Source organism: Zea mays, chromosome 1 (assembly GCF_902167145.1).
Source record: "Zea mays cultivar B73 chromosome 1, Zm-B73-REFERENCE-NAM-5.0, whole genome shotgun sequence".
Classification (NCBI taxonomy): domain Eukaryota; kingdom Viridiplantae; phylum Streptophyta; class Magnoliopsida; order Poales; family Poaceae; genus Zea; species Zea mays.
Window position 1 is genome coordinate 306,315,452 of NC_050096.1, and position 24,891 is coordinate 306,340,342.

Consider the following 24,891-nt stretch of genomic DNA (forward strand, 5'->3'; position numbering starts at 1 on the left):
TTTTTTTCACTCTCCAAATCTTGTGTATATCGCTCTAGAAAATTATTTTTATTTTTTTTTCTTTGGCTAATGAGAAATCTAGAATGAAGATAAATGTGTTTGCATAACCAATATTAAATAATCTGTTAATGAGTATTTTTCGCCACAATATTTTTTTCCTAGCGTTTAGGAAGGATAAGTTACACTTATTTTTTTTCATTGTAATCGTTAATGTTTATTTTACTCAAAAGTAATTAACTGAACTTTTTTGATACTATAACATCCACTTGCGGGAGCACTGGTTAGCTATTGTCGACTCTATACAGTGTTCATGCAACAAAAGCAATAATTAGCTGAGCTTCTTTTCCTCTCCTTATTCATCACCATGAAATACATCAAAAATAAAGCCTCAATCATTGTGTTCAAGGCCCCTTTCACGGATGTTAGTGGTGATCAATGGCTGAGGCAGAGGGGGCTAGGGCCACACACACACGCTATACTCCCGTATTTAGGCTATGTTTAAGACTGCTTTTAGCTTTAAAATTTTGGTGGAGTTAGCGAATCAGGTCATTAGATACTCTAGAAAATCGTGAAATAAAGTTGTGAACCTTTTGAAGACATTTAGATAAGTCATTTTATTTATTATTTAGATTAAAAACATTTTCAAACTATTTAAATTTATATTATAAACTATAGCTGATCGCTGAAGCTAGAATCTGGAGCAGTCCCAGTCATCCCCTTGATGGTAGTCCGACCAAACATAAATCAAAGCAATGTAGTCGGATGCGTTCGGTCGGATCTAGGTGATGGAGTACTGATTTATCACACTAGATAACAAATAATGTTGGCATACACGGACACACACGGAGGCGCTATTCGTCACCCGAACCATCCCACCAAACCAAACATCGAACCACCATGTGCGCCTAGCCCGCCTAATCGATCCCGGTGCCCCCGCTCATCCGGTCCACTCGAGTGACCCGACCCGTGCCACCTAATGTCGGCAATTCCTAACCGTCGTGCCTCCACTTCACATATGCTTCCTCCCACTCTCGACTCATGAATCTCTTCATCGTGGTGAGCAATTTGGTCCTCTAAATGTTGAATGACTAAATGATTTCTTGCTATATCTGAATATTTGTTCATCTTGTATGTTGAAAACGTAAATCTTGAATGGATGAAGTGAACTTTGAATGACGAGAATATTTGTTATTACGCGTTATGGGAGAACAACCTTTTTAAAGGGAGCATGTGCATGTTTTAACTTCTGGTCAGCTAATGGTCCGATTAATTTCCTGGTACCGTTTGTTTCCTGGTGGGCTGATCCGACGATTAGACCATCTGATTCAGGGGATGGATATATATCCTGTATTTGCCCCTGGTACTGCGCTCCATGCATGCGTGTCTCTTCCTCCCCCCTGAATTGAATCCTGCTGATAGATGCATGCATGGGGCATCTCTCTGTCGCCCTCTGCCTGCGTTGCTTTGCATGCATGCAGCTCATGCATGTGTCTTCTGGTCAGCCGATAGAACTGGCAGTATAGTAGTAGTGAAGACTGAAGACTGAAGACCGGCCGGCTGCATCTGCTGCAACCTGCAATGCATGCATGTTGCGCCTTCAACATCGATCCATCTTTGCGACAGTATCCGAATATCTCATGTATGCATGAGATATATAGAAGGAGAGCTAGTGGCCGGCCGGGGGCGCTGCTGCATGCAGTGTTCGCTGCTGCTGCCTGTAATATAATGGCCCCGTGAGGGGAGGGAGGCACAGGAGCGCCGTCGTCGATCGTGGTGCGAGCGAGAAGACGACAAGTCTGGATGAGCAACGCAATGCCAAGCTTCTTAACAGTACGACCTTTATTGGAAAGCTGCGATAAGTACCTGATCGAGGGCTGCCGTTTCACGCGCATGCATGCGCTATGAGAAGAAGAAGATAGCTCACCAGCTCCGACGATGCGCATGCATGCATGTCGCCTGCCATGCATGTTTGGTTATTTGAGAACAACTTCTCCATTGGTAGCTTAACAGTACGTTCGCCATTATTGGTGGCCCTGATGATGACCCCCCTCCCTGCAGTGATGAGCATCGGATACACCGGAGCTTCTTCGGTACAGTGCTTTTATATGTGTGCTCATAATAATGTAATATATATATATATATATATATATATAGTGGCGGACCCGGCTGCTATGTTTAGGGTGTGCCAAGAAAAACAACATCACTACATAACATATGATGTAGAGTTGCAGACTTACTAGTATATATATAAATGCCAAATAGGCAAGTACAGAACTACATACTTACTATTGACCTAAAGTAGTAGAGCCTCATCCAATTGAAAAACAGCATCACTAGCAGCCCCTCCACCTGATTCAGATTCAGATTCAGATTCTTCTTCCTCATCCGCTTCTCCTTGAGTTTGTACTGGATGTTCAACTGGATGATCACTACCATCTTCATCATCATGATAACTACCATCTTCTTCTCCAACATCTTGAGCATTCCTTGGATGCTTCCTAGTTCGAACATAGGTCCTTGGATGAGGCTGAGAAGAAGAGGTCTCCCTAACCAGACCAGCAACAGCCCTAGGTCATTTCGGCCCTAAAGACCATCTGTTGCACCCAATGCTTCATCAACACATTCATTTTCCCATTGAAACTCTTCAAGCACCAGCGGGTTTCTTTTCTTGCCTTTGGAATCGAGCTCTCTTATTTTTGCAAACCGATTTTCCATTTTCCGGTTGTAGCTCACATACACCAACTTATTCAATCTTTGTTGCTCTAATCTGTTTTTTATGGACCTGCACATGCACATACATGAAATCAGCAACCATTAGAAACAATACTACTCATATAGAGCCTATCTTATTGCTGCAACTCCACAAGCATAAATAATACTTACTTAGGCAAAGTCACTCCAATTTCATTCACATCCAGATGCTAAACAACATAGGATAACAATCCTCTTTGCTAAGCATTGTAGTTCATATGCTAGGCCACCATAAGCTCCCCACCAAAGAACTAAAAAGGCAACTTTGTTAGTTCATTAGCAAACACCAAATAACTAAAATAGTGTGACTGAAATACAAAAAGAAATTACTAGGATTTTTTCTTTCTTTTATTGCTCCTTGCTTTGAGAAGCGCTCACCTTCAGACCTCTCATAATCATCCACTTGCTTGCTAATTTTTGCTTGCTCATCATCATCATTGATCATCTTCCACATCACATCATTGAACATGGATCTAAGTCTTGCAGCATGTCTCCTATCTTTATCCCTTAAAGCAAAGAACTTGCCCAGATTCAAGTATAGGGCTGCTCCATACAATTTGTGCTCTATTTGATTTTCCCATCTTTTTTCAAAGCATGATAGTACCTCTGCTTGTAATCTTGGCTTATCTTTCAATGACCTTTATGGTGGCTTTTGTAATATCCATTGTTGCCATGATTTATGGGGCTGCTAGTGTCTCATCTCCATCACCAATCCTTAGAGCAATAAGGAGTGGTTGTGAAGCCCTTAGACGGTTTTCCACTTTTTCTCAAAATGGCATAGAAAGGACAATTTTTGTGATTTGCCTCCCTTCAGTGTTGGGAAACTTAGTTAGGTGCCACTCATCACTAACAAATATACTCTTTAGACCATTCCTATGCCTAAGCATGGTCGCCAATATAGAAATGAGGTAGCAAATCGAGTCACACCTGGCCTAACAAGATCACCACCTAACTTCTCTCTCATTAGGTTGTGAATTATACCATGCTTCTAGATGAACCTCGAGACTTTCTTAGCCATACTGATGCATGTATTGAAGTCCTTGATCTTTCCAATGTCCTCTAATAGCAAATCCAAGCAATGGGCAGCACAAGGTTTCCAAAACAAATGCGGGATCCTATCCATCAAGATTCTTCCTGCAGCTTTAAAATTGGCTCCATTGTCTGTGACAACTTGCACCACCTGTTCTCTTACAAGTTTGTCAATTTGCTTCTCCAACAAATCAGCCAACATGTTAGCATTAGCTACCTCACTTGAAGCATCAACAGAAGCTAAAAAGTTGGTCCCTGCTGGTCAGTTTACTAGAAATTTGATCAAGTGACGGTGTGCTATGTCGGTCCACCCATCAGACATAAGCATGAAACCATATTCCCTACAAGACGCTTCATGCTTCGACCTCAACTCGGATGTCCTCTTAACAGCCCTCTCAAGCCAAGGCACCGAAGCTTCATGGTATGATGGACCACGATATACGGGACCATATTGCCCAATAGACTCGAACATAATCTCCCAACTTCTTGACTTGACGACATGCAATGGTATCTTATTTTCATAAAAAAAGTCAGCTACATGGTCGTCAACTATTTGTTTAGCTTCTTTCCCTTTTTGTGTAGTGCTCTAGAGTGGATTGAGACGTTTTGGATTCATGCCTCTCTGCAACTACCTCTTCTGGTGTCTTGCAGAGCATGGAAGTAATCGACTTTGAAGGCTTCTGAGTAATTGGTTTTGTTGTTGCAGAAACAACAAACAATTTCATTGTACTCTGAGCACTTTTCTTTTTTAGTTTGCTTGCATTTTGTCCTAGAACTAGGTTCTGCAGCTGCAACCTCTTCAGTTGCATCTTCTTCTTCATCCACATTGATCAAAGGAAGAGCCCTTGAATTCATTCTAAGATAAGAAAGCATATCCTTTGACACAAATTCTGGAACTCTTGCACATTTAACTATGCAACCAAATCCACCAGCAATGCGTTATTTGGACCGCTTTATTCCTGCAGGGACTACCTTCTGACAAAAAATATATTGCACAAAATCTTTCTTTGTGGGATTCGTCCACTATCCATAATTCCATCCAGGGTCTTGTGATTGAGCCTTCCTTTTAGAATCAATAGCTTGTGCAGCCAAAGCAGGGGCAGTGCTGCAATAGCCTTTTTAATGAGAGGCAGCATCTGGAGCAACCGATGAAGTAGTACCACTAGCACCAGTACTACCACCAGCAGATGCTATCGTGGCTAGGATAGCAGCCGCAGCACCTCCACCACCACTAGTGTTCTCTTCTCCGATGTACGAGCCTCCCATGATCACCTCAACAGCTGCTGCACGTTCACGGCGCAAACCCCCCTCTACACATTCAGAAGGAACGAAATAAATTGAAGGAAGATGAGAGGAATTCAAAAGTGGGAACACAGGAACATACAACATATCAATAGAGAGGTGCATTAATGCATGTACCGTCGGACGATGAACTCATGTTGCTGATGCCCTCTGCAGGTTGCTGGGCCACCGAGCAGGAACAGTAGACTGTAATTGCAGCAAGCAACCGGTAGCCCTATTTAGCTAAAACCCTAAGGGTTACACTAAATGGGCCTTAATTCTAGATGTTCAGCCCAAAGCAAAAGCAGGTTGGCCGCCAGCCAACCAAACCTAACTAATCGTCCACACATTAACTAGATGACTAATCACATTTGGTCGATGACTAATCAAAAGATCGGATGATTAGTCGATCGGGTCGGGTCCCCTTGTCGCTCCACTAAAACCGACTAGCCCAAACTAATCGCGATTAGTCGGACGACTTGAAATCATTGGTTCAACTATTAGCTACTTTTAGCAAATTAGATGATAAATTAGGTAGCTATGTTTTAGCTAGCTAATTTCACTAGAAATTTTTTAGCCAACTAACCATTAGGTCTAGTGTATTCAAATACCCCCGTAGCCCAATACTGCTAGAATGGAGCGAATACAACGAGGATATATAAGGCACAAAAATTAGGGCACAAAAAAGGATTTGGACACCGACTCCTACGAAGATAATATAATAGACCTTTTCTTGTAAGCAACTAAAAACATATTTACCTTTGAAAGATTTGCTCGAAGCGTCATGGTCTTTATTGAGGCCGATGATCTATATTTATATGTGTGATAGGTATAAAGTTTGATGAGTTTACAGCTAAGTTAATTGATCCAGATAAAAACTAGAATATCTATACTTAGAGTATGTTGGTGCCTTTTGTGTCAATCACTAAACAAACCCTAGGGCCTGCGCATGGCATGCAAGACCGTGGGGTCCTCTTTGCGGGAGCGCGGACCATCCACAAAAGGCAGCCGGACCATCTACGACTTACGTTGAGAGCTCCGCTTCTCCTCTACATGTGCACGAACCTTCCGTGTGTAGGTGATGGACTGTCCGTGATGGTGCTGAGGGCTCCGAGAAAACCAAGATCTCACCTTTCGAGAAGGATCCCTTCGGGGAGGAGAGATATTGGGGTTGTTTTGGCGTCGGCAGGCCACCCAAAGCTCCCCTAGACAATGTAGAGTCAAAGAGAGTAAAGGTTGGAGATTCAGAAACTACAACTAGGGCTAAAACCACTCCTAAGGCTAATTCATAAGTAAATATGATAGATTGATATTTGGGTTCAATTGTTGGATGATTCAATTGGTCGTATCCCTTCATACATATAGCGAGGGAGGTATGGACCCATTCATAGGTGGAACCCAACAAATCCCACGAGATATTAGGATAACCTCACAAGAGATAAGAACTCCAACCTTCTATTAATCTGATCACGGACCATACCGGACCGTACGATGTCCAGACCGTCCAGACCGTATGGTCGGACCGCCTGACCGTCCAGGTGTTAGATTTGGTGCTCAATAGAGTCTTACCTGGAGTCAATGTAGTTTCTTGTTAAAACTGTTCGATAGTACATTTATGGGTATAGGTCATGAGATTGAAATTCGAAGGTAAAGGCACGTGAGACACAAATATTTATATAGGTTAAGGCTCTTTATGTGAGATAATACCATATTTCTTATATGAGGCAGATCTATTGTTGTATGTTGCAATGTGAGATGTCATGCCCGTAAAGAGCTCCCCTGCCTCTTTTATAGTCTAAGGAGGGATAATGAATACATGGTAGATATCGAGTTGGCTACCAAGTCTATGATGTACCAAGTTGCTTACCTAATTGTACGTGAATCCAACTCTTTGATTACAAGTGTATCTTCTTTATCCAATATGAGCTTTGTTATATCTTCTATTCTGATGAGATCTTTGCCATATATCTTAGATCATTGCCATAATTATGCTTCTAGAATCCTCCTAAATGAAGACCTCTACTCGATCATGATTGCCGAGTCCATGGGCTATTGGCCGAGTCCATAGGCCTTTCCATATATGCCTTTTTATTGAGCTTGATTTCGGTACCCCTGGTATATATTATTGATAATAGCCCTTAGGTCTTATTTGGTGAGTCATTGACTCACGCATATGAGAATCTTCTTTTGAATCTTTTTTAATGTCTTGAACTATTTGTGTCTGAGTTGTTCTATCTTCTGGACGAGTCCCCAACTCTATCATGCAACCCCTAAGTATATAGACTCGATCCATTATTAAGGACTCAATCATTTTACTGAATTGGTGCTTCAGATTCTATAACTCTACTTTACCTCTCCTTCCTCAACCGCTTCATAAAAAATACTTTATAGTGCTTCAGCTTCCATGATCCATTAGTTTTTAGAGTTTCTATATCAACATTTTACACCTCGATATGAGTGGATGCAAGATATTTTCCAAAGCACATTGAAGTCATCTCCTCCAAAACAAAGAGAATTAGGAACTGAAAACTCTTGGCCTCGTAGTAGTTTATGTATCTAGCAATCTAGACTCAACCTCGAGTGCCACTTCTACATGATAAGGCAAATTATGCATGTGAGTACGACACAAATATTGATCCTTCCCTATCCAAATCGAGCCCATAACCATGCTAGAGGCTAGAACATAGTTCTGTTAAATCTTTTCTTTCATTTGAAATTGGCCTAAATGGTGCTTGTCAGAAGCCTACTCTCCGCTTGAGCCACATCCTGAAATACCTTCAATAACTCTTGTGTTTTTCTTAAAGTCATTGATCTTGTTTGGAGCATTCTTCATACTCATATAGATACTAGAACATCACTTTCCTCCGCAAAGTCATGATAGGGTAATTAAATGGTGATGACAAAATAGGTCCCAATCACTTTCCTAAATAGCTCGCTAACCGACCCCCTAGACCTCCAAGTGCCTAGCTAAGTTCTTCTCTTGAACCCAAGAAGGTAAGGATGTCCACAACGGTCCCCCGTATATCATATCCATATATCTCACTTTTGTCTACCCTCTATCTCTCTAAATCCTAATCACCACAACGATTCCCCTAAATTCATCCTTCTATACATAATACAATGTATTCCTAATATATTTTAAATTATATTTTTAACATATGTATTTATTATAGTCTAAAATTATACATAAACATTAATTTTGTGTTTAATTTGTAATTTAGAGTATAAACAGATTTAGGAGGAGGTGAGAGAATACCTTAGATGAAGGGGGAGAGAGGAGGTTACTGCAACTTATAGGGTGGTGATGGAGCAACCACGGTAGCCAGCCTAAAAGACTAGTCTGAGTTGATGACTCAAATGGCGATAAAGTTGATGGGGACTGATTTATAAAAAAACTAAAAATTACCGTGGCAAAAACAACCCCTTTCAGGATTGAGCCGGACCACATGTAGCAACATGGGGTAAGTAGGTAGGTAGGTAGGGAGCCCAGGCCCAGGAGGCGCACGGCGGAGCCCAGCAAGGACAAGGACTCCGTCCGGGTACGGCGGCGGTGGCGACTGGTGCGATGCAAAGGGCGGAAGACGCGGAGGAGATAGGACAACTCAGCGCACCACACAAGGCACTGTCAGCAGCGGCGGCCGGAGACTCCCACGCCAGTGCCAGACTCGATTGGGAGGGGAGAGATGAAGGCCACGCTCAAGGGTCGCTACGAGGGCGACAAGGCCACGGCCGCCACCAGCCTCGCCGCCCCCGCCGGCGACCTCCGCCTCAAGGCCTCTGCCACCGAGGCCGTCTTCGCCAACGGGCCTTCCCTCCGGGGCCTCACCCTCACCCTCGAGAAGCCTGGAGCTTTCCTCGTCGACCTCAAGCCCCACAACCAGGTAAACCGTCGTCTCCTTGGCGTCTCCACCTACCTCCTCATCCTGCCCCTCCTCACCTCACCTACCGGCGGCTATCTGTGTCGCAGGATGTGCGCTTCCAGTTCATGAAATCCGCGCTCGTGCTCGACAAGCGCGTCAGCCTCACCTACACCCACTCCACCAGCCTTGCGGCGCCGGCGCCGCCCTCCCGCACCACGCTCGACTGCACTGCCACCTTCGACCCCGCCAACAAGGTCAGCCTCTCCCACACGCTCGGGTCCGGCGGCTGCCGCGTCAAGTACACCTACGCGCACGGGGTCGAGCGCCTCACCACCATCGAGCCCCTCTTCGACACCAACAAGAACGCCTGGGAGTTCGCCGTCACCAGGAAGTTAGCGGGAGGGGACGCCGTCAAGGGCACCTACGCCGCCACCACCAAGCTGCTCGGCCTCGAGTGGAGCAGGGACTCCATCGCCGGCGGTTCCTTGAAGGTTTGTGTTTCATCAATCTGTGCCTCGATAGTAGGATCATGATTCCTGATTAATTCTGCGGCTTCAGAAACGAGGAATTCTTATCCGGTTTTCTAGGCAATCAAATGCATGCTTCTATTTTCCTACTGTAGTGTTGCTTCCCACATCACATGCCGACATGAAACCGTGCAAATGCAAGCATGGAGGGTGGGTATTAATTGAAATTGGGTATGCACAATCGTTGGATGTAAAGGCTGTGGTCACCAAAATCATCACCTAAACCTGAAATTATGTGAAAAGCCTGTTTGTTGTGCCGGGGGGGGGGGGGGGGGGGGGGGAAGTGAGCCATCTAGTCAGAATATGGTTTTGTCCTCCAAACATTTTAATTGCCCTGCATACAGATACCATGCTGCAAAATTTGGATGTTATAGCCAGTGGATTATCTTCAATCGAGCACAGAAGTCTCAGAATAAACCAATAGAAAACATCCCATGTCTATGTTTTATTTATAGAAACTGTTGTCTGGTTGTTGGTTGCTGGAATAGATAAGAGAGCTGGTGTGGGGATATGAGAGCACTCAGGGTACTGTGATGCGTGCGTAGAAATAGGATTATGATTTGGTTTCCTATCTTGACAGTCTTTAGTTCTCTGTTTAGGTAAGGATATGATTCAATGCCATGTAATTTTAGTTTTTTTTTTCACCCAAAATCGAGGGGATTGAGCCACCTAGTATAACGACTGTGCGGTGTATACAGTGAATTGTGGCGCTGCCAATCGAGTTTGCTGTGGTCTTGAACCACTGGTCCTCAGGATGATCAAATAATTCCATCGGATATACTGCTCACTTGTCTGAAAACAGATTCCTATCTTGTTTGCCGACAACGCGAGCGAGCGAGTATGTTGTCATTTTGTTTTTAGATATTACTATGCCTGTACCTTTCAGCTCATGATTACATTTCAAATGTGATTTTCCTTGTCTCTGACTGTCCAATGCCTCCCTTTGTGCAGGTCGCGACTATGTTTGATTTGTCGGACCAACCCAAAGCACCAAAGCTAATAGCAGAGAGCACATGGAATTACGAGATATGATTTTTTTCCCATAAAAATGAGAAATCATCCTTCTCATATTACTTACACCTACTGCTTGCTTGATTACTGTATCCTCCAGAACAATGGAGCTATTGTTTCCCATGTGCTGGTTTGCATCTGGTTATGTTGACCATTTTGAGCTGCGGTCGAATGATGCCGCGACATTGGATTCTGAGAATGAATGGACGCCGAATATGGTCTGTCCTTCGGCAAGGTTACATCTAAATAGGAGTAACATTGTACTTAAACTGAAACCTCATGACCTTAGTGTCTCATATCAACATTGAGTAGACGGTTCATATTTACATTACAGCCGGTGACATTGGACTGACCCTTGGCTACAAAATAATCTCGACGCATATATTGCTCACTTATCTGGAATCATCATTCTAGGGAGGTGGCAACCAATTCCTATGTTGTTTGCTGCAGTGAACTTATATAGGGTGGATTACTAGATCGAGAACTGAAGGTGAATACACAAAGGGCATGAGGATCTAGATAGGTTCGCTCTCTTAATGCGAGATAATACCCTACAACATGTATGTCGTTGTCTATGTTGCCTATGCAATTGCGATAAAATGATCTGTCTTGAATGGGTGCTCCTATCCTCCTTTTATAATCCAAGAAGATGCGGTGATTACAGAAAGCTTATCTAGTTGTTAGCTAGATAAGGACGAAAATCGGCCTAAAACTATCCCTCCTAAGATCCATTGAGATCTATCTCTATCTTTACATGTGGACCCTTTATAGATTGAGAGATACAATTGATATAAGATATTGCCTTTATCACGAATCATTATATTTCCTTATATGTCTTGTTCTGATTTCCTTATCTGTCTTGTTCTAATGTGAGTCGAGCCCCTAGTGTCAGAGTCCCTTGATCGAGTCCAAGTTATGTAGTCACACAAATCAAGAAAAGCCTACACTTGTGGGAGGGTTGAAGTACAATTGAGAGGAAATCGCCAATATCTTGACTGTCCTTTCAAAACTTCCTTGAAAAACTAGCATAAAAGTGGTTTTACATCGACAATCGTACCCCTGGACTCCCTAAATTCCTTGGCCAGTGCCTAAATCAACGTTTTGAGTGGATGAGTGAGCCAACTCCCAAATATCTTGATGATGTGCATGTTGCTACCAAAAGGAATCTTGATGTGAAGGAACTCAGGATGTGTGGAGTCTACTTGGTGGCTAACTAGATACAATGTTGAGTCCCATTATGAAAGAGAGGACTAACTATGCATGGGAGTATGGCAGGCCGATCGACCTATCTCGGTGCTCCAAGGAAGAGATACATGAGGCCAAGCTGAAAGTCTACTTAAAGCAAATATTCAACTCGATCAGAGACTTCCCCAAAGACTTCTTTGTTGAAGCTTATTCCTTGACAGTTACTAGGTCAAAGGTATGTTTAATATCTCTACGCTTGGTGTTTTTCTGAAAATTTCCCAACTCTGACTTCTTTGTAATCTGAGTTAGATGTTGGTGTATAACTGGCCTCCATAGGAACTTGAATGGATTTTTAAGAATTGAGAAGAGTCAGGGCCCAGTCATTTTCTCGAGCAATTGGCTAAGAGATCCTTTCAAGGTCTTCCCCTGATGACTCAGGCCAAGGCCCAGTCACATTTGAGAAGAGGAAAAAGAGAGAAAGCCCCAAAGAAGGCCCTAATGGTAATTCATGTTGAAGACTCTCTTCCTTGGGACTCCCCTCAACAAAGCCATTATTGATCGAGGTGCATGAATTTCCAAACGTCTTCGCTCTGCTGGGAAGAGAGCTCAGTGGCGGAGGAAGACATCATCATCAAGTAACTCGACCAGCAGCAGCACCATCCAGTAGGGATGACTCAGCTCCTAAGGCCGAGTCCAAGGGGCGATCTTCAACTCCCCTAAAGAACAAAGTAAAAGATCTACATGGTACGACAACTTTTGCAGCTATCATTTCAAATAAAAATATATGAACAGACATATTCTAAATGTTACAGTTTTAGAGTATCTATCGGATCATCCTACTAGTCCTCCTTCATCGGGAGTGCAACCTTATAAGAGTGCCCTGGCCGAGACGATGTCTCTTGTTGGGACTGCTAAGCCCCCTCCCCACGATGGAGTTGTTAAAGGCTGAGCCATCAAGTGCTCTGGAGGGCATGCCACCCAATGCTCAAACTCTATCTCCAGCTCCTAGCCAAGGGTTGAGGAGCCCAGGTTTGGGTAGATGACTCATCTAATCGAGTCATCGAGTGCACTGACCAAGCCCTCCATCGAGCCAAACTCTATTTTAGCCCCCAAGATGCATAGAGGTAAGTGGTTGTTATCTCAACTTAGTTAATATAGAATCCTTGTCATTCCAATTCATCATGCATTGTATGTCGTTTAGACCCTATCATCGAGGAAGTCATTCATGACTGTAAGGACTCGATGTCTGATGAAGATTATCAAGCTAATATAGTCATGTATGACAATTATCCTATTGGTCAAATAAGCATTGGCGAAGACCACCGCCTCTTGGAGGAAGCCAAGAAACATGCAGACGATCTCTATAAGCATTATAAGGTACTCCCTTTCTTTTGTTCATTCAATATTATTAGCTTGTCTCTGGCCTCTTTGGTTGACAAGCAATTATAGACGAGTCAACCGACAAGTCTCTACTTCTCATGTTGTCTCACAATAAATGACAGGCTACAGATACCATAGAAAAGGATCTAACCAGAGAAAGAGAGATAGATAGAGAGAGAGAGAGAGCCACCACTGCCGAGTTAAATGGCTAGATCCAAAATATGGGGGATGATCTCGAAGCCCAAACCCTCAAACTCAAGGCTAGGAGCTAAGAACTCGAAGGTATGATATTTATCTCGGGTACTTCCCAATTTCCAAAATTACTTCTCTAATTTGGTAACAACTCTATAACTTTTTAATTAGTTGCCCTTACTGCTGAGATGGCCAAAGACTTGGCAGAAAGGCTAAGTTCGGATGCCGAGGCTAGGGACTCGGCTCTAGCCGAGAAGTCCAAGTTGAGTCAGCATAATGACGAGATAAAGAAAAGCCTGGCTGAGTTCAAGAGGGACCTCAACAAGGAGAAGACCACCAATGAAATAATGTTCGAGAGGTTGAAGCTAGCCATAAAGGATAATGACATATCCGAGGAAGAGTTATCCAATAAGTATCCTTGTTACCTTTGCTTTAATCTATTTCTCATGTTGATCATAACTCGGTGCTTTTGTAGAGAGCCAAGAATATTTGAAATTGTCCAAAGCTCGCTTGAAGGCAATGTTGGATCGACTGTACAACTCTGATGATGCCAAATATTGGTCAATTCCTTAGAACTTGGCTAGCATCCCATAGCACATTTGAATTTGTGCCTAACAACCCAAAGTGATATCGAGGGCATCCCAAAAAGCAAGACGTCATTGGAAGATTACCACAAAGAGAAGTTCGAGGAATCCGTTAGGTCGGGTCCAAGTCCTACAAGGTAAAGGATGTCAAGATGAAAAGGATAAAGAAGGTGGTCTACTACGAAACCGCTACATTGACGTCATCAAGCTCAGTAGCGACGAGTCCACCTCCCACAAACGTCTCCATCAATGAAAGACAATTAACAAAAATTATTCTCAAACCTCTCTCAATTATTCTTGAATTCCTCGCAATATAACTACTCCCTTACTATCGGTTCCACTTGGAAAACCACCACATTTTGATGGTGAAGACTATTCTTGGTGGAGTCACAAAATGAACGGACATTTATATTAACTCCACCCAAGTATTTGGGTTGTTAATGAATTAGGAATGGAGATTTTTTATAGCAATGGCGAAGAATATGACCCAGTAGAGGCGGAGCAAATCATCTGGCGCAACTCACAAGGCACCACAATACTTCTTGCCTCTTTGTGTAGGGAGGAGTACAATAAGGTGAGTGGGTTGGAGAGCGCCAAGAAAATTTGAGATACACTCAAGATAGCGCACGAAGGTGACAAGATCACCAAGCTCACAAAGATGGATCTCCTAGAAGGAGAGCTCAAAAGATCCTCCATGTTCAAGGGAGAAGGGCCACAAGAGATGTACAACTGCTCAAGACAATGGTGAACATGATCTAGAATTACATAAGAAAGAAGTGCACATACCACAAAGTCATCAGTATCATACTAAGGTCCTTCACTTATCATAATACTACTCTTGTTACCTTAATTCATGAGAATCCTAGGTAGAAGAAGATGTTGCTGGAGGAGGTGCTTGGGAAGTTCCTAAGCCATGAGATGATAGTAAATGACTCCAAGCACATCGACGATTTGGCCTAAGGCAACATCTCCATTGAGCCACAAGCGAGAAGGAGGGCCCAATCAAGGAGGAAACAATTGATGTTTCTAGGCTTGATAATGAGGAGATGGCCCTCGTCACCAAGAGTTTCCAACAAATCTTGTGGACCCATAAGGACAGAGACTACAAGCATCGTGGTAAAAGGGCTTGCTACAGATGTGGTAAGACTGGTCATTTTATCGCTAATTGTCCATCTGCCAAGGATGACGATGAGAGGGAAGAGGAGAAGAAGGGAAAATATATTCGAGAAGAACTTCTTCAACAACAAGAAGGGAGGTGAAGCCCACATCAGCAAGGAGCGAGACTTGAACGAGAGCTCCTCTGGCGATGAAGGCATCACCACTCTCGCCTTCAACAAAAGCTCCATCTTCCCCAAGGTCGACCACACATGTCTAATAGCAAAGGAGAGCAAAAAGAAGGTATACCCCAAATCATCTCCTTAATATACTTCTTGCAAAAGAAGGTATAATTTTTAAATTATGAATCTAGTGATGAGGAAGATATGAACATGTTTCTCAAAGGCCTTAATAGAGATCAAATAGCTAAGGTCAATGAATTTATTAAAATCAACAATGAGAAGGATGAACTCCTAGAGAAGCAGGAGGATCTACTCATTGATGAAACTAAAAAGACTAAAAAGCTAGAGAAGGCCATAGCTCATGAGAAGGAAAAAGTTAAAAAAATTCTAATGAGCTAAATGTTTGCAATGATTTAATTTCTAGTCTTAAAACTGAAAATGATGATCTTAAGGTTAAGATTGAGGAGTTGAATACTTGTCGTGCTTCTACATCTAGCATTAAACATGTTGCTATTTGTACTAGATGTAGATATATTGATGTTGATGGTCATGTTGCCAATATTGCTATGATTAAGAGCTTGAATGAATATGTTGCTAAATTAGAAGATCAAGATAAAATTAGCAAAAAATGGAATTGAAATGACAAGCTTAAATATGCTTAGATAGTCATTTTGAGTGGAAGACGCTCCAGAATTAAGGATGGTGTTGTCTTCCCAAAAGGGAGGCAAAGAGAACACCAAGGTCAAAATTATCGGGCATGAGTTCCCTAAATTTGTTAAGGAAAAGGGCAAAGCTCCTATTGTTCATAATGCTCATTTTGATCATGCTTATGCTCATGCTCCCCATGCTAAAAACACCATGGTTTCTCATACTCATGTTTCATATGCTAAAGCATATCATAATAGACATAATGTTTATCATGCTCAGATTAATCATATGGCTAAGATTAATGCATCAAATGGACCATACATGTCATATCATACATTTGATGCTTCATATGTACTATCTCATAAATTCGGCAAAGATGTTGTCAAATATGTTGGGCCCCGACACAAGAACACAAGTACTTGTGTTTGAGTTCCCAAATTTCTTGTTACTAATGTGATAGGATCCAAACCAATTTGGGTACCTATAGGGCATAAAATTGTTGTGTAGGTTTATGCATCCGGAGGCACAAGTTAGGTAATCGACAACAGATGTATAAACCACATGACGGTGGAAGAAAATGTTTCCATCCTATGAAAAAGAACAAGGACTGCTAAGATTTAATCGCATTTGGTGATGGGAGCAAAGGTAAGGTAAAAGGTGTAGGTAAAATTGCTATCACCACCGAGTATTGTGTTGGGGCGAAGGCAAAGACGCCACCCTTCGCTCGAGGCCTCCGCCGCAGTGGATGGTCTGACAGAGACAAAGCGGGCAGGGACACCCTTCGCTCCATTCGGCACTTTGACGAAGGCCTGCGGCGAAGTCTTCCCGCGGCGCGGCCTCATTCAGTCCCAAGGCCCACGTGTGATCAGGCCCATTGTAACGGGCCCCGCGTGGCCGCCTCTGTATTACGGGCCTAACTTGTAAAGGCATACTTGTAATTACAGCTTGTAACCCTGCTTTATGGGAATATTCTGGGGATAAACTAGGTGTCTGAGGGCACATGCGTCCTTAACACAAGGCGGTGGGCACTCAGATACCTATAAATACCCCCGCACAGTGCCCGTGAGAGGCTAGATTAACAGAGCTATTGCCCCCGAGCACGTAACCCTGTTGTCACCACTGTTCACCCTTGTTGGCCTACTTGCTGCTGAGAGCAAGTTCCAACATTTGGCGCCCACCGTTCGTGCTACGACCAAACCACCCGCGATGGCACCCAAGAGAGCTAACCCGAAGGCAGACGAGGCTGCGAAGGCAGCACTACTCGCCGCAAGGAAGGGCAAGGCCCTCGCCCTCACCCAATCCACCCACCAAGAGCCCACCGACGACAATATTCCCCGCACCTGCGAAGACGACACCCTCCGCACCTGCGGACTCGAAGGACAATCGCAGCCGCCCCCAGGCTTCGCCCCACTGGAGGGCGCGGATCTCACCGAGGACGGCGAGGTCCTCGGCGTCTCAACAGAAGAACAGCTACAGCTGCGTGCCCTGCGCCTCAAGAACCGCAATCTCCAGAGGCAGAAAGAGATACTGGAGGCCAAGCGCCAGCGTGTGTCCGCACTAGCCAAGGTGCGGCAAATGATACGCGACGAGGAGCAGAAGGCCCAAGACCTCGAGCGCGAGATCGCGCTGATGCAGCGCGAAGGCCACCTCGGTCCACAGCAAGAGCCACCCCTCCAGCAGCGCGCACAACCGGAAGACACGCGCGAAGGCCACCTCGGCCTGCAGCATGGCCCACCCCCGCAACACCGGGCGCAGACGGAGAACCCGCGTTTCCCCCAGCATGACTACGCCTTCCAGCACAGCGCGCCGTTCCAAGGGGTCAACTACCTCGACGAGCGAAGTCCCCTGGCGCCACACCTGCAAGTGACACCTTGGCCAGCTAACTTCCGAGCAGGGGCATATCCCAAGTACAACGGCAGCACCGACCCCGCACAGTACATAATGAGTTATCAAGTTGCCGTTGCATCCGCCGGAGGGGACGACGCCACAATGGCGAAGTCTTTCACCATCGCTCTAGAGGGCCCAGCACTCACCTGGTTCACCAGATTGCCTCCGTTGTCCATTGATTCGTGGAGAAGTCTCAGGGACAAGTTCCTTCTCAACTTCCAAGGGTACCGTCCAGACACCGACGCTTTGGCCGAGCTCTCGCTTTGCAAACAGCTGGAAAAGGAGACTCTGCGGGAGTATTACCGCAAATTTTTAACACTCAAATCACAACTGCCCTCCGTCGATGATCAGATCGCTATCCACTACGCCATCAGTGGCCTTCGGGCTGGCGTCCTCTACAGCCACTGTATTAGAGATCCACCCAGGAACCTCCAGGAGCTATATCAGCTCTTTGAAAAATATGCCAAATCCGAAGAGCTCCACCAGCGCAAGGTTGAGTCACAGCGGAAGCCCAAAGATGCCCCGCAGTCCAGCCGCACGTGGACGAGGACTCCGCAGCCAGACTCCGGTCGAGATGGCCGCAGTCAACAGCAAGTGCACAACATCGCCAACCAGCAGCCTGCTGCTGACCCCCCTCGTCGCCAGGAATATCCCCCCCAGGGCCGCGGAAATGGAGCTCGTGGCAGGGGCCGAGGGCGAGCGCAGCCGCCGCGCCGGTTCTACTGCCTTTTCCACGGCGAAGACTGCGCCCACCAAACCAAAGACTGCCCCGAGACGAAGGCCACCAGAGACAGAATGGCGAGGGCGCAGCCAGCCGACAATCCCAGAATTGTCGCGCATAATTACCAGCCACCCCCTCCACCATATATCCACGCTCCCGCTCCGCATCCACCGCACCACGCTTACCAACACCATCAGAAAGTACAAATCGTACCTCCTCCACCCCCACCACCACACCAGCAACACCAAAACATCCCCCATGCCCCAAAACAGGAAGACTTCGCCGATCAACCATATCGCGGAGTCATTCACATGATAACAGGGGGGTCCAGCACTGACTTCGACACCAAGCGGCAGAAGCGGGACCACTACCGCAGCATCAACCATGTCGCGGTCACTGGCCCAGTCGTGCAGACGAAGTGGTCCCACATACCGCTAACCTTCGATGCACGAGACGTCGATCTGCGCAGCGCCCCCCACATTGACGCTATGGTCATCAATTGCAGCGTGGCAGGCTGGGGCTTACACAAAGTCCTAGTCGACAACGGCAGTCAGGCGGACATCATCTTCCTGCACGCCTTCGACCGCATGGGTATAAGCCACAGCTTGCTGAAGCCTTCGGACAACCCTTTGTATGGTTTCGGCGGCAAGGGCACCTTTCCAGTTGGCAAGATAGAGTTGCCCCTCTCCTTCGGTGTAGCACCCAATGCCCGAAGTGAGCAAGTAACCTTCGACATTGTCGACATGGTATATCCATACAACGCCATCATGGGCCGGGGCTCCATCAATAAGTTCGAAGCTGCCATCCACGGGTTGTACCTATGTATGAAGATACCAGGCCCGCTAGGTGCCATCACAATCTACAGCAACCAGCAGACGGCGCGCAACATAGAGCGGGACTTCGTGCCTGGTCAGAGGAACGTACACTGTCTCACGACCCAGCGCGAGGTCCCTGCGCCGGCCAGCCCAACCGACAAGCAGCACGACAAGGCACAGTTGCAGTGCCAAGACGGGACCAAGACTGTCCCCCTCGATCAGGCCACGCCCAAGCAGACAGTCACTATCAGCGAAGACCTCACCTCACTTGAAGAAGAGAAACTTCTCTGCTGCCTGGCCAAGAATAAAGATGTCTTCGCCTGGTCCGCCCTCGATCTGGTCGGAGTCAGCCGATCCATAATTGAGCACGGCTTGGGAATTGACCCTTCGGTGCGACCCAAAAAGCAGAGGCTTCGCAAAATGTCAGACGAAAAGACAGAGGCCGCCAAGGCGGAGGTGCACCGCCTCCTGGAGGCTAAATTCATCGAGCTAGTGGCTTACCCCACGTGGCTCTCCAATGTTGTGATGGTGCAGAAAAAAAGCGGGAAATGGCGAATGTGCATAGACTTCACCAGTCTCAATAAGGCCTGCCCAAAGGACAATTTCCCGTTGCCGCGGATCGACAAAATAGTCGATAGCGCGGCCGGATGCGAGGTCATGTCCCTCCTCGACTGCTTCTCCGGCTATCACCAGATATACATGCGGGAGGAAGACAAGGCTAGCACCAGCTTTATAACACCCTTCGGCACTTATTGCTTTGTCAGAATGCTGGAGGGTCTCAAGAATGCCGGGTCCACCTTCTCCAGACTCACCAAAACAGTACTCGAAGGGCAGGTCGGCAGAAATATATTTACATATGTGGACGACATCGTCGTAGCCAGCAAGAATAAGGAGGACCATCTCGCCGACCTGGCCGAGACATTCGCGAACATGCGAGATGCACGACTCCGCCTAAACCCGGAAAAGTGCGTCTTCGGTGTTCGCCAGGGCAAGATATTGGGCTACCTGGTGTCCCGCCGCGGCATCGAGGCCAACCCAACCAAGATCCAGGCCATCGTCGATATGTCGCCTCCGCAGTCCGCCAGGGACGTCCAGCGCCTGACAGGCAGGTTGGCCGCTCTCAACAGATTTATCTCCAGGTCCGCCGAGCGAAGTCTCCCCTTCCTCAAAACACTCCGCGGCGCGAAGGACTTCGCCTGGGGACCGGAGCAAGCAGCGGCCTTCGCCTCACTAAAACAGTACCTGTCGGAGCTGGCCATCCTCACAAGCCCCGACTCCTCGCTCCCCTTATTGCTCTATGTCGCGGCTTCGCCGCACGCGGTCAGCGCGGCACTGGTACAGGAGCAGACAGTCGAGGGCGCAGTCAGACAGTGCCCTGTTTACTATGTCTCCGAAGTCCTGACACCGTCCAAATGCAACATGACAGAGCTGGAGAAGATCGCCTACGCAGTTGTTATGTCCTCGCGCAAGCTGCGCCATTACTTTGAAGCATTCAAGGTCCGAGTCACCTCAGACAGGGGGCTCGGCGAACTATTCAGAAACCCGGAGGCATCAGTAAGGATTGCCAAGTGGGCAGCCGAACTCTCCGGCTACCACATCAGCTTCGAGCCCAGGACAGCTATCAAGTCGCAAGTCCTGGCAGACTTCGTCGTCGACTGGACTGGGCCAGTAACACAGCCGGACCCGTCCACAGAGAAGGTCTGGACTATCCATTGCGACGGTGCATGGTGTCACGCGGGGGCAGGCGTCGCTGCAGTCGTCACCTCACCAGCCGGAGTCAAACACAGATATGCAGCACGCCTCAGCTTCGCTCTGGAATCCGACAAATGTACAAACAACATAGCAGAGTATGAAGCGGTTATCCTCGGCCTCCGCAAGCTAAGGGCCCTCGGAGTCACCACATGTATCATCAAAACAGACTCCAAGATAGTTGTCGGCCAGGTCGAGAAAGACTATGCAGCAAAAGACCCCGCGCTCATGCAGTACCTCGCGGCTATCCGAAGTCTCAAAAGACAGTTCAAGGGATTCACCCTACAGCATGTGGACAGGGCCAGGAACGAGGAGGCCGATGCATTAGCCAAGGCCGCCGCCAGGGGCGAGCCCCTGCCCTCCGACGTATTCTTTCACACCATCGGCACGCCGGCCGTCCGGAGCCCCGAAGGGCTCCAAATAACTAATGATAGCGAGGGCCACCGTATAGTCAACCTAATCATGACCGAAGACTGGCGGGCACCAATAACCCTGTTCCTACAGGGGTACTATCATCCAACTGACGTCAGTGAGGCAAAGCGCCTCAGACATCGAAGCCGGGACTTCGCACTGATCGAGGGCCAATTATACAAGAAAGGGGTCAGTCAGCCAATGCTTAAATGCGTCACCGAAACCGAAGGCATGCAAATCCTACGCGAGGTCCACAGTGGCACGTGCGGCTCGCACGCGGGGCCAAGGGCCCTGGCTGCAAAGGTGATCCGACAAGGGTTTTACTGGCCTGCAATGATCTGCGTCGCAAATCGAGTCACAAGGTCCTGCGAAGCCTGCCAGAAGTTCTCTCCTCGGTCAGGCAACCCCTCGCAATATACAAAGCTGATTGCCCATACATGGCCTCTCCAGCGCTGGGGCCTGGACATTGTCGGGCCCCTGCCCACCGCTCAGGGGAACCTTAAGTTCGCCTTCGTAGCCGTCGAATACTTCACCAAATGGATTGAAGCGAGGGCTGTTTCCACAATCACATCAAAGACTGCCCAAAAATTCTTTTGGCAGAACATTGTTTGCCGCTTCGGAGTACCGTCCGAGCTAACAGTTGACAACGGCAAGCAGTTTGACAGCCAAGATTTCAAGGATTTTTGTTTCTCCATCGGCACCAAGCTTGCCTTCGCTTCAGTCTATCATCCGCAGTCCAACGGGGTCGTGGAGCGTGCCAATGGGAAAATCTTCACAGCTGTCAAGAAGATGCTCCTCGATGAAAAAAAAGGCAGATGGACCGACTTGTTACCGGAGGCAGTCTGGGCGCTAAACACAACTGAGTGCAGGGCGACCGGGTTCACTCCTTTCCGCCTTGTATACGGATCGGAGGCAATGACCCGCAAGAAATAAAGCATGGGTCTCCGCGTACAGCTCCGTCAGCCGTCCCTGACGTGGATGAGCCAACCTCAAAAGATCTCATTGACGGAGACCGGCTCTTCGCCCTGCAGGCCCTAAACAAATACCAAGCCCAGACCAAAGCATGGCGCGACCGCGCAGTCATCCCAAGGGAGTTCAGCGCAGGGGACCTCGTACTCATCCGAACAGCTCGGACGGAGTCCAAGGGCAAGTTGGAGCCCAAGTGGGAAGGCCCCTTCATAGTCAAAACAAAAGCTTCCCCCAGCGCTTACAGGCTCACAACGCCAAATGGCGAGGACCTGGAGCACTCCTGGAACATCGACAACCTTCGCAAATTTTTTGTTTAATCCATTTAGGGCTGACTTCGCCCTTGTAATTCACCGCAAACAATCTTGTACCGGCCCGCACTCTTTTCCTCCCGGGGGGTGAGGTTTTTAACGAGGCGGAGCCATGTAATATATGTGAGAAAAATCCTCCGCAAAAACATGTGTCGAAAAAAGACCGCGACAACGGTCTTCGGCATTCGACCAATTCGAAGTCACCGCGAGGCTAAGCGCTAGCCACCCTCGCGTGCGACTAATCCGCGCAGTAGTCGCCTAAGGGTGCAGCCGGATTTAGCACAACAAGTGCGAGAAATTCCGATGTCTATCGCGAAGACTATCCGTGCAGAAGTCGCCTAAGGGTGCAGCCGGACTTAGCACAACAAGTGCGAGAAATTCCGATGTCTATCGCGAAGACTATCCGCGCAGAAGTCGCCTAAGGGTGCAGCCGGACTTAGCACAACAAGTGCGAGAAATTCCGATGTCTATCGCGAAGACTATCCGCGCAGAAGTCGCCTAAGGGTGCAGCCGGACTTAGCACAACAAGTGCGAAAAATTCCGATGTCTATCGCGAAGACTATCCGCGCAGAAGTCGCCTAAGGGTGCAGCCGGACTTAGCACAACAAGTGCGAAAAATTCCGATGTCTATCGCGAAGATTATCCGCGCAGAAGTCGCCTAAGGGTGCAGCCGGACTTAGCACAACAAGTGCGAAAAATTCCGATGTCTATCGCAAAGACTCCGCGCAAGAGCCACCCAAGGGCGCAGCCGACCCAGTACAACGAAAGCAGAAACGACAGCAAGACCAACTGTAATCACACCGGCACAACATAATCAACCATACCAGACAAAGTACACAGCGCCCTCGCAGGCGCAGGCACGCGAGGGCACACAACTCCATTTTACAAGCCCTTACACATACACAAGCGAGGGCACCACGCTCTACATCGGCTCAACCTTAGGAATAATTCCCATCTCCCTATAATTAAATAACATTATCCTAAGCTCCTCACCCGCAAAAAGACTTCGCAGCTCCCCTTCCCCTGCACCCGCAGTGGCCGGCAAAGACAGCAGCTCCTGCCGACCAGCCCTACTCACGCGAAGCCGAGCCCCTTCCTCCACACTAACCCTACGCTTTGCAACCGCCCTTCGTCGTCGGCGCCCGGTGCTAGGACCTGGCACGTCTGGCGCGTCCGCAACATGTGGCACAGCCTCCGCCGCAGCCACGTCCAAGGCCGCAAAATAATCCAAGTCCTCCTCCGACGACTCCTCAGTCCACTCAACCGAGCTCCCAGAGTCAGTAAAATCAAAAAACTCAGATACAGACCCACCATATTCATTTCCATCTTCCGCGGTCGAAGCCGCCAAAAACTCAGTAGTAGCGGTTGCGTGCGCAGGCCCAAAATCTTGAACCTGCGCAGCAACCAAAATTCAGTACAACATCCAAAAATTCCCCAACCCTAATCACCCACTACGCCACCTGCGAAGACCCTGCCGCTGCGGGAGCCTCCGCCGAGGCCTCCGCCGCTGCCTCCGCCCCCACCGCCGCGGGATCTTCAGCGCTCGGCACAGCAACTGCGGGGGCATCGGGCGCGCCTTCGGCCACCTTTGGGGGCAGGTCTTCGCCGGCCGCAGCAGATGCGGGGGCGCCTGGTGCGTCTTCCGCAGTCTCCAGGGTCGGTCCCGGGGCGACTCCAGTCGCGGCCTCCGCAGGGGTCGTCTCCGGGTCAGGCAACACGCTGTTCAGCGCCCCAAAGTCGTCCACCCGCTCGCCACGCTCCGCCTAAGACAAAACACACAAAAATTCAGCAAACACACGCACAGACCGCATCCAGCAAACGCCGAACAAACGACAACGTTACCTGAGCCCTCGCAGCCTCGGCCCGCGCCCTGACCACCTCACGACCGTACGAACCCCACATCCGGTCATAGAGGGCCCCGGCGGATTCCTTCACCACGGGGTCTTCGACCTCAAAGATATCTCGCCCAAAATCCTCATCTGCCTGGTCGAGGGCCTCAAAGTGCCGGCACCCTTCGCGAGAGAGTGCGTTCATCGCTGCCTCGCAGGTGACCAGGGAGGTGAACGACATTAACCCCGCCAAGACAGTGGGGAGCTCCTGCAGTTCCTCCTGCACCCATTCCAGACAGCGAAGCCCGGCCTCTCGCTCCGGCACCTCGAAGTCACCGGTCCGCACACCCAGCTCGCGATATGCAGTCATGAGCTGCGTGCGCGTCCGTTCGGCCTCCGCTCGCATCGCGGCCTCGGCCCCCTCCGCGCGGCTCTCCAGGGCAGTAAGCCGCCCCTGCAGCTCTCCGGCGAGCTCCT

At 47.8% G+C, this 24,891-nt stretch overlaps 1 protein-coding gene across 1 annotated transcript; it reads left to right on the top strand.

Moving 5' to 3' along the window:
- Window positions 1–8,643: 8,643 nt before the first annotated feature.
- Window positions 8,644–10,612, top strand: LOC100382679 (Outer envelope pore protein 24A chloroplastic). Its single transcript, NM_001175403.1, has 3 exons — window positions 8,644–8,942; window positions 9,029–9,412; window positions 10,400–10,612. The coding sequence occupies exons 1-3, from the start codon at window positions 8,745–8,747 to the stop codon at window positions 10,478–10,480; spliced, it is 663 nt and encodes a 220-aa protein (NP_001168874.1). The 5' UTR covers window positions 8,644–8,744; the 3' UTR covers window positions 10,481–10,612.
- The last annotated feature ends 14,279 nt before the right edge of the window (window positions 10,613–24,891 follow it).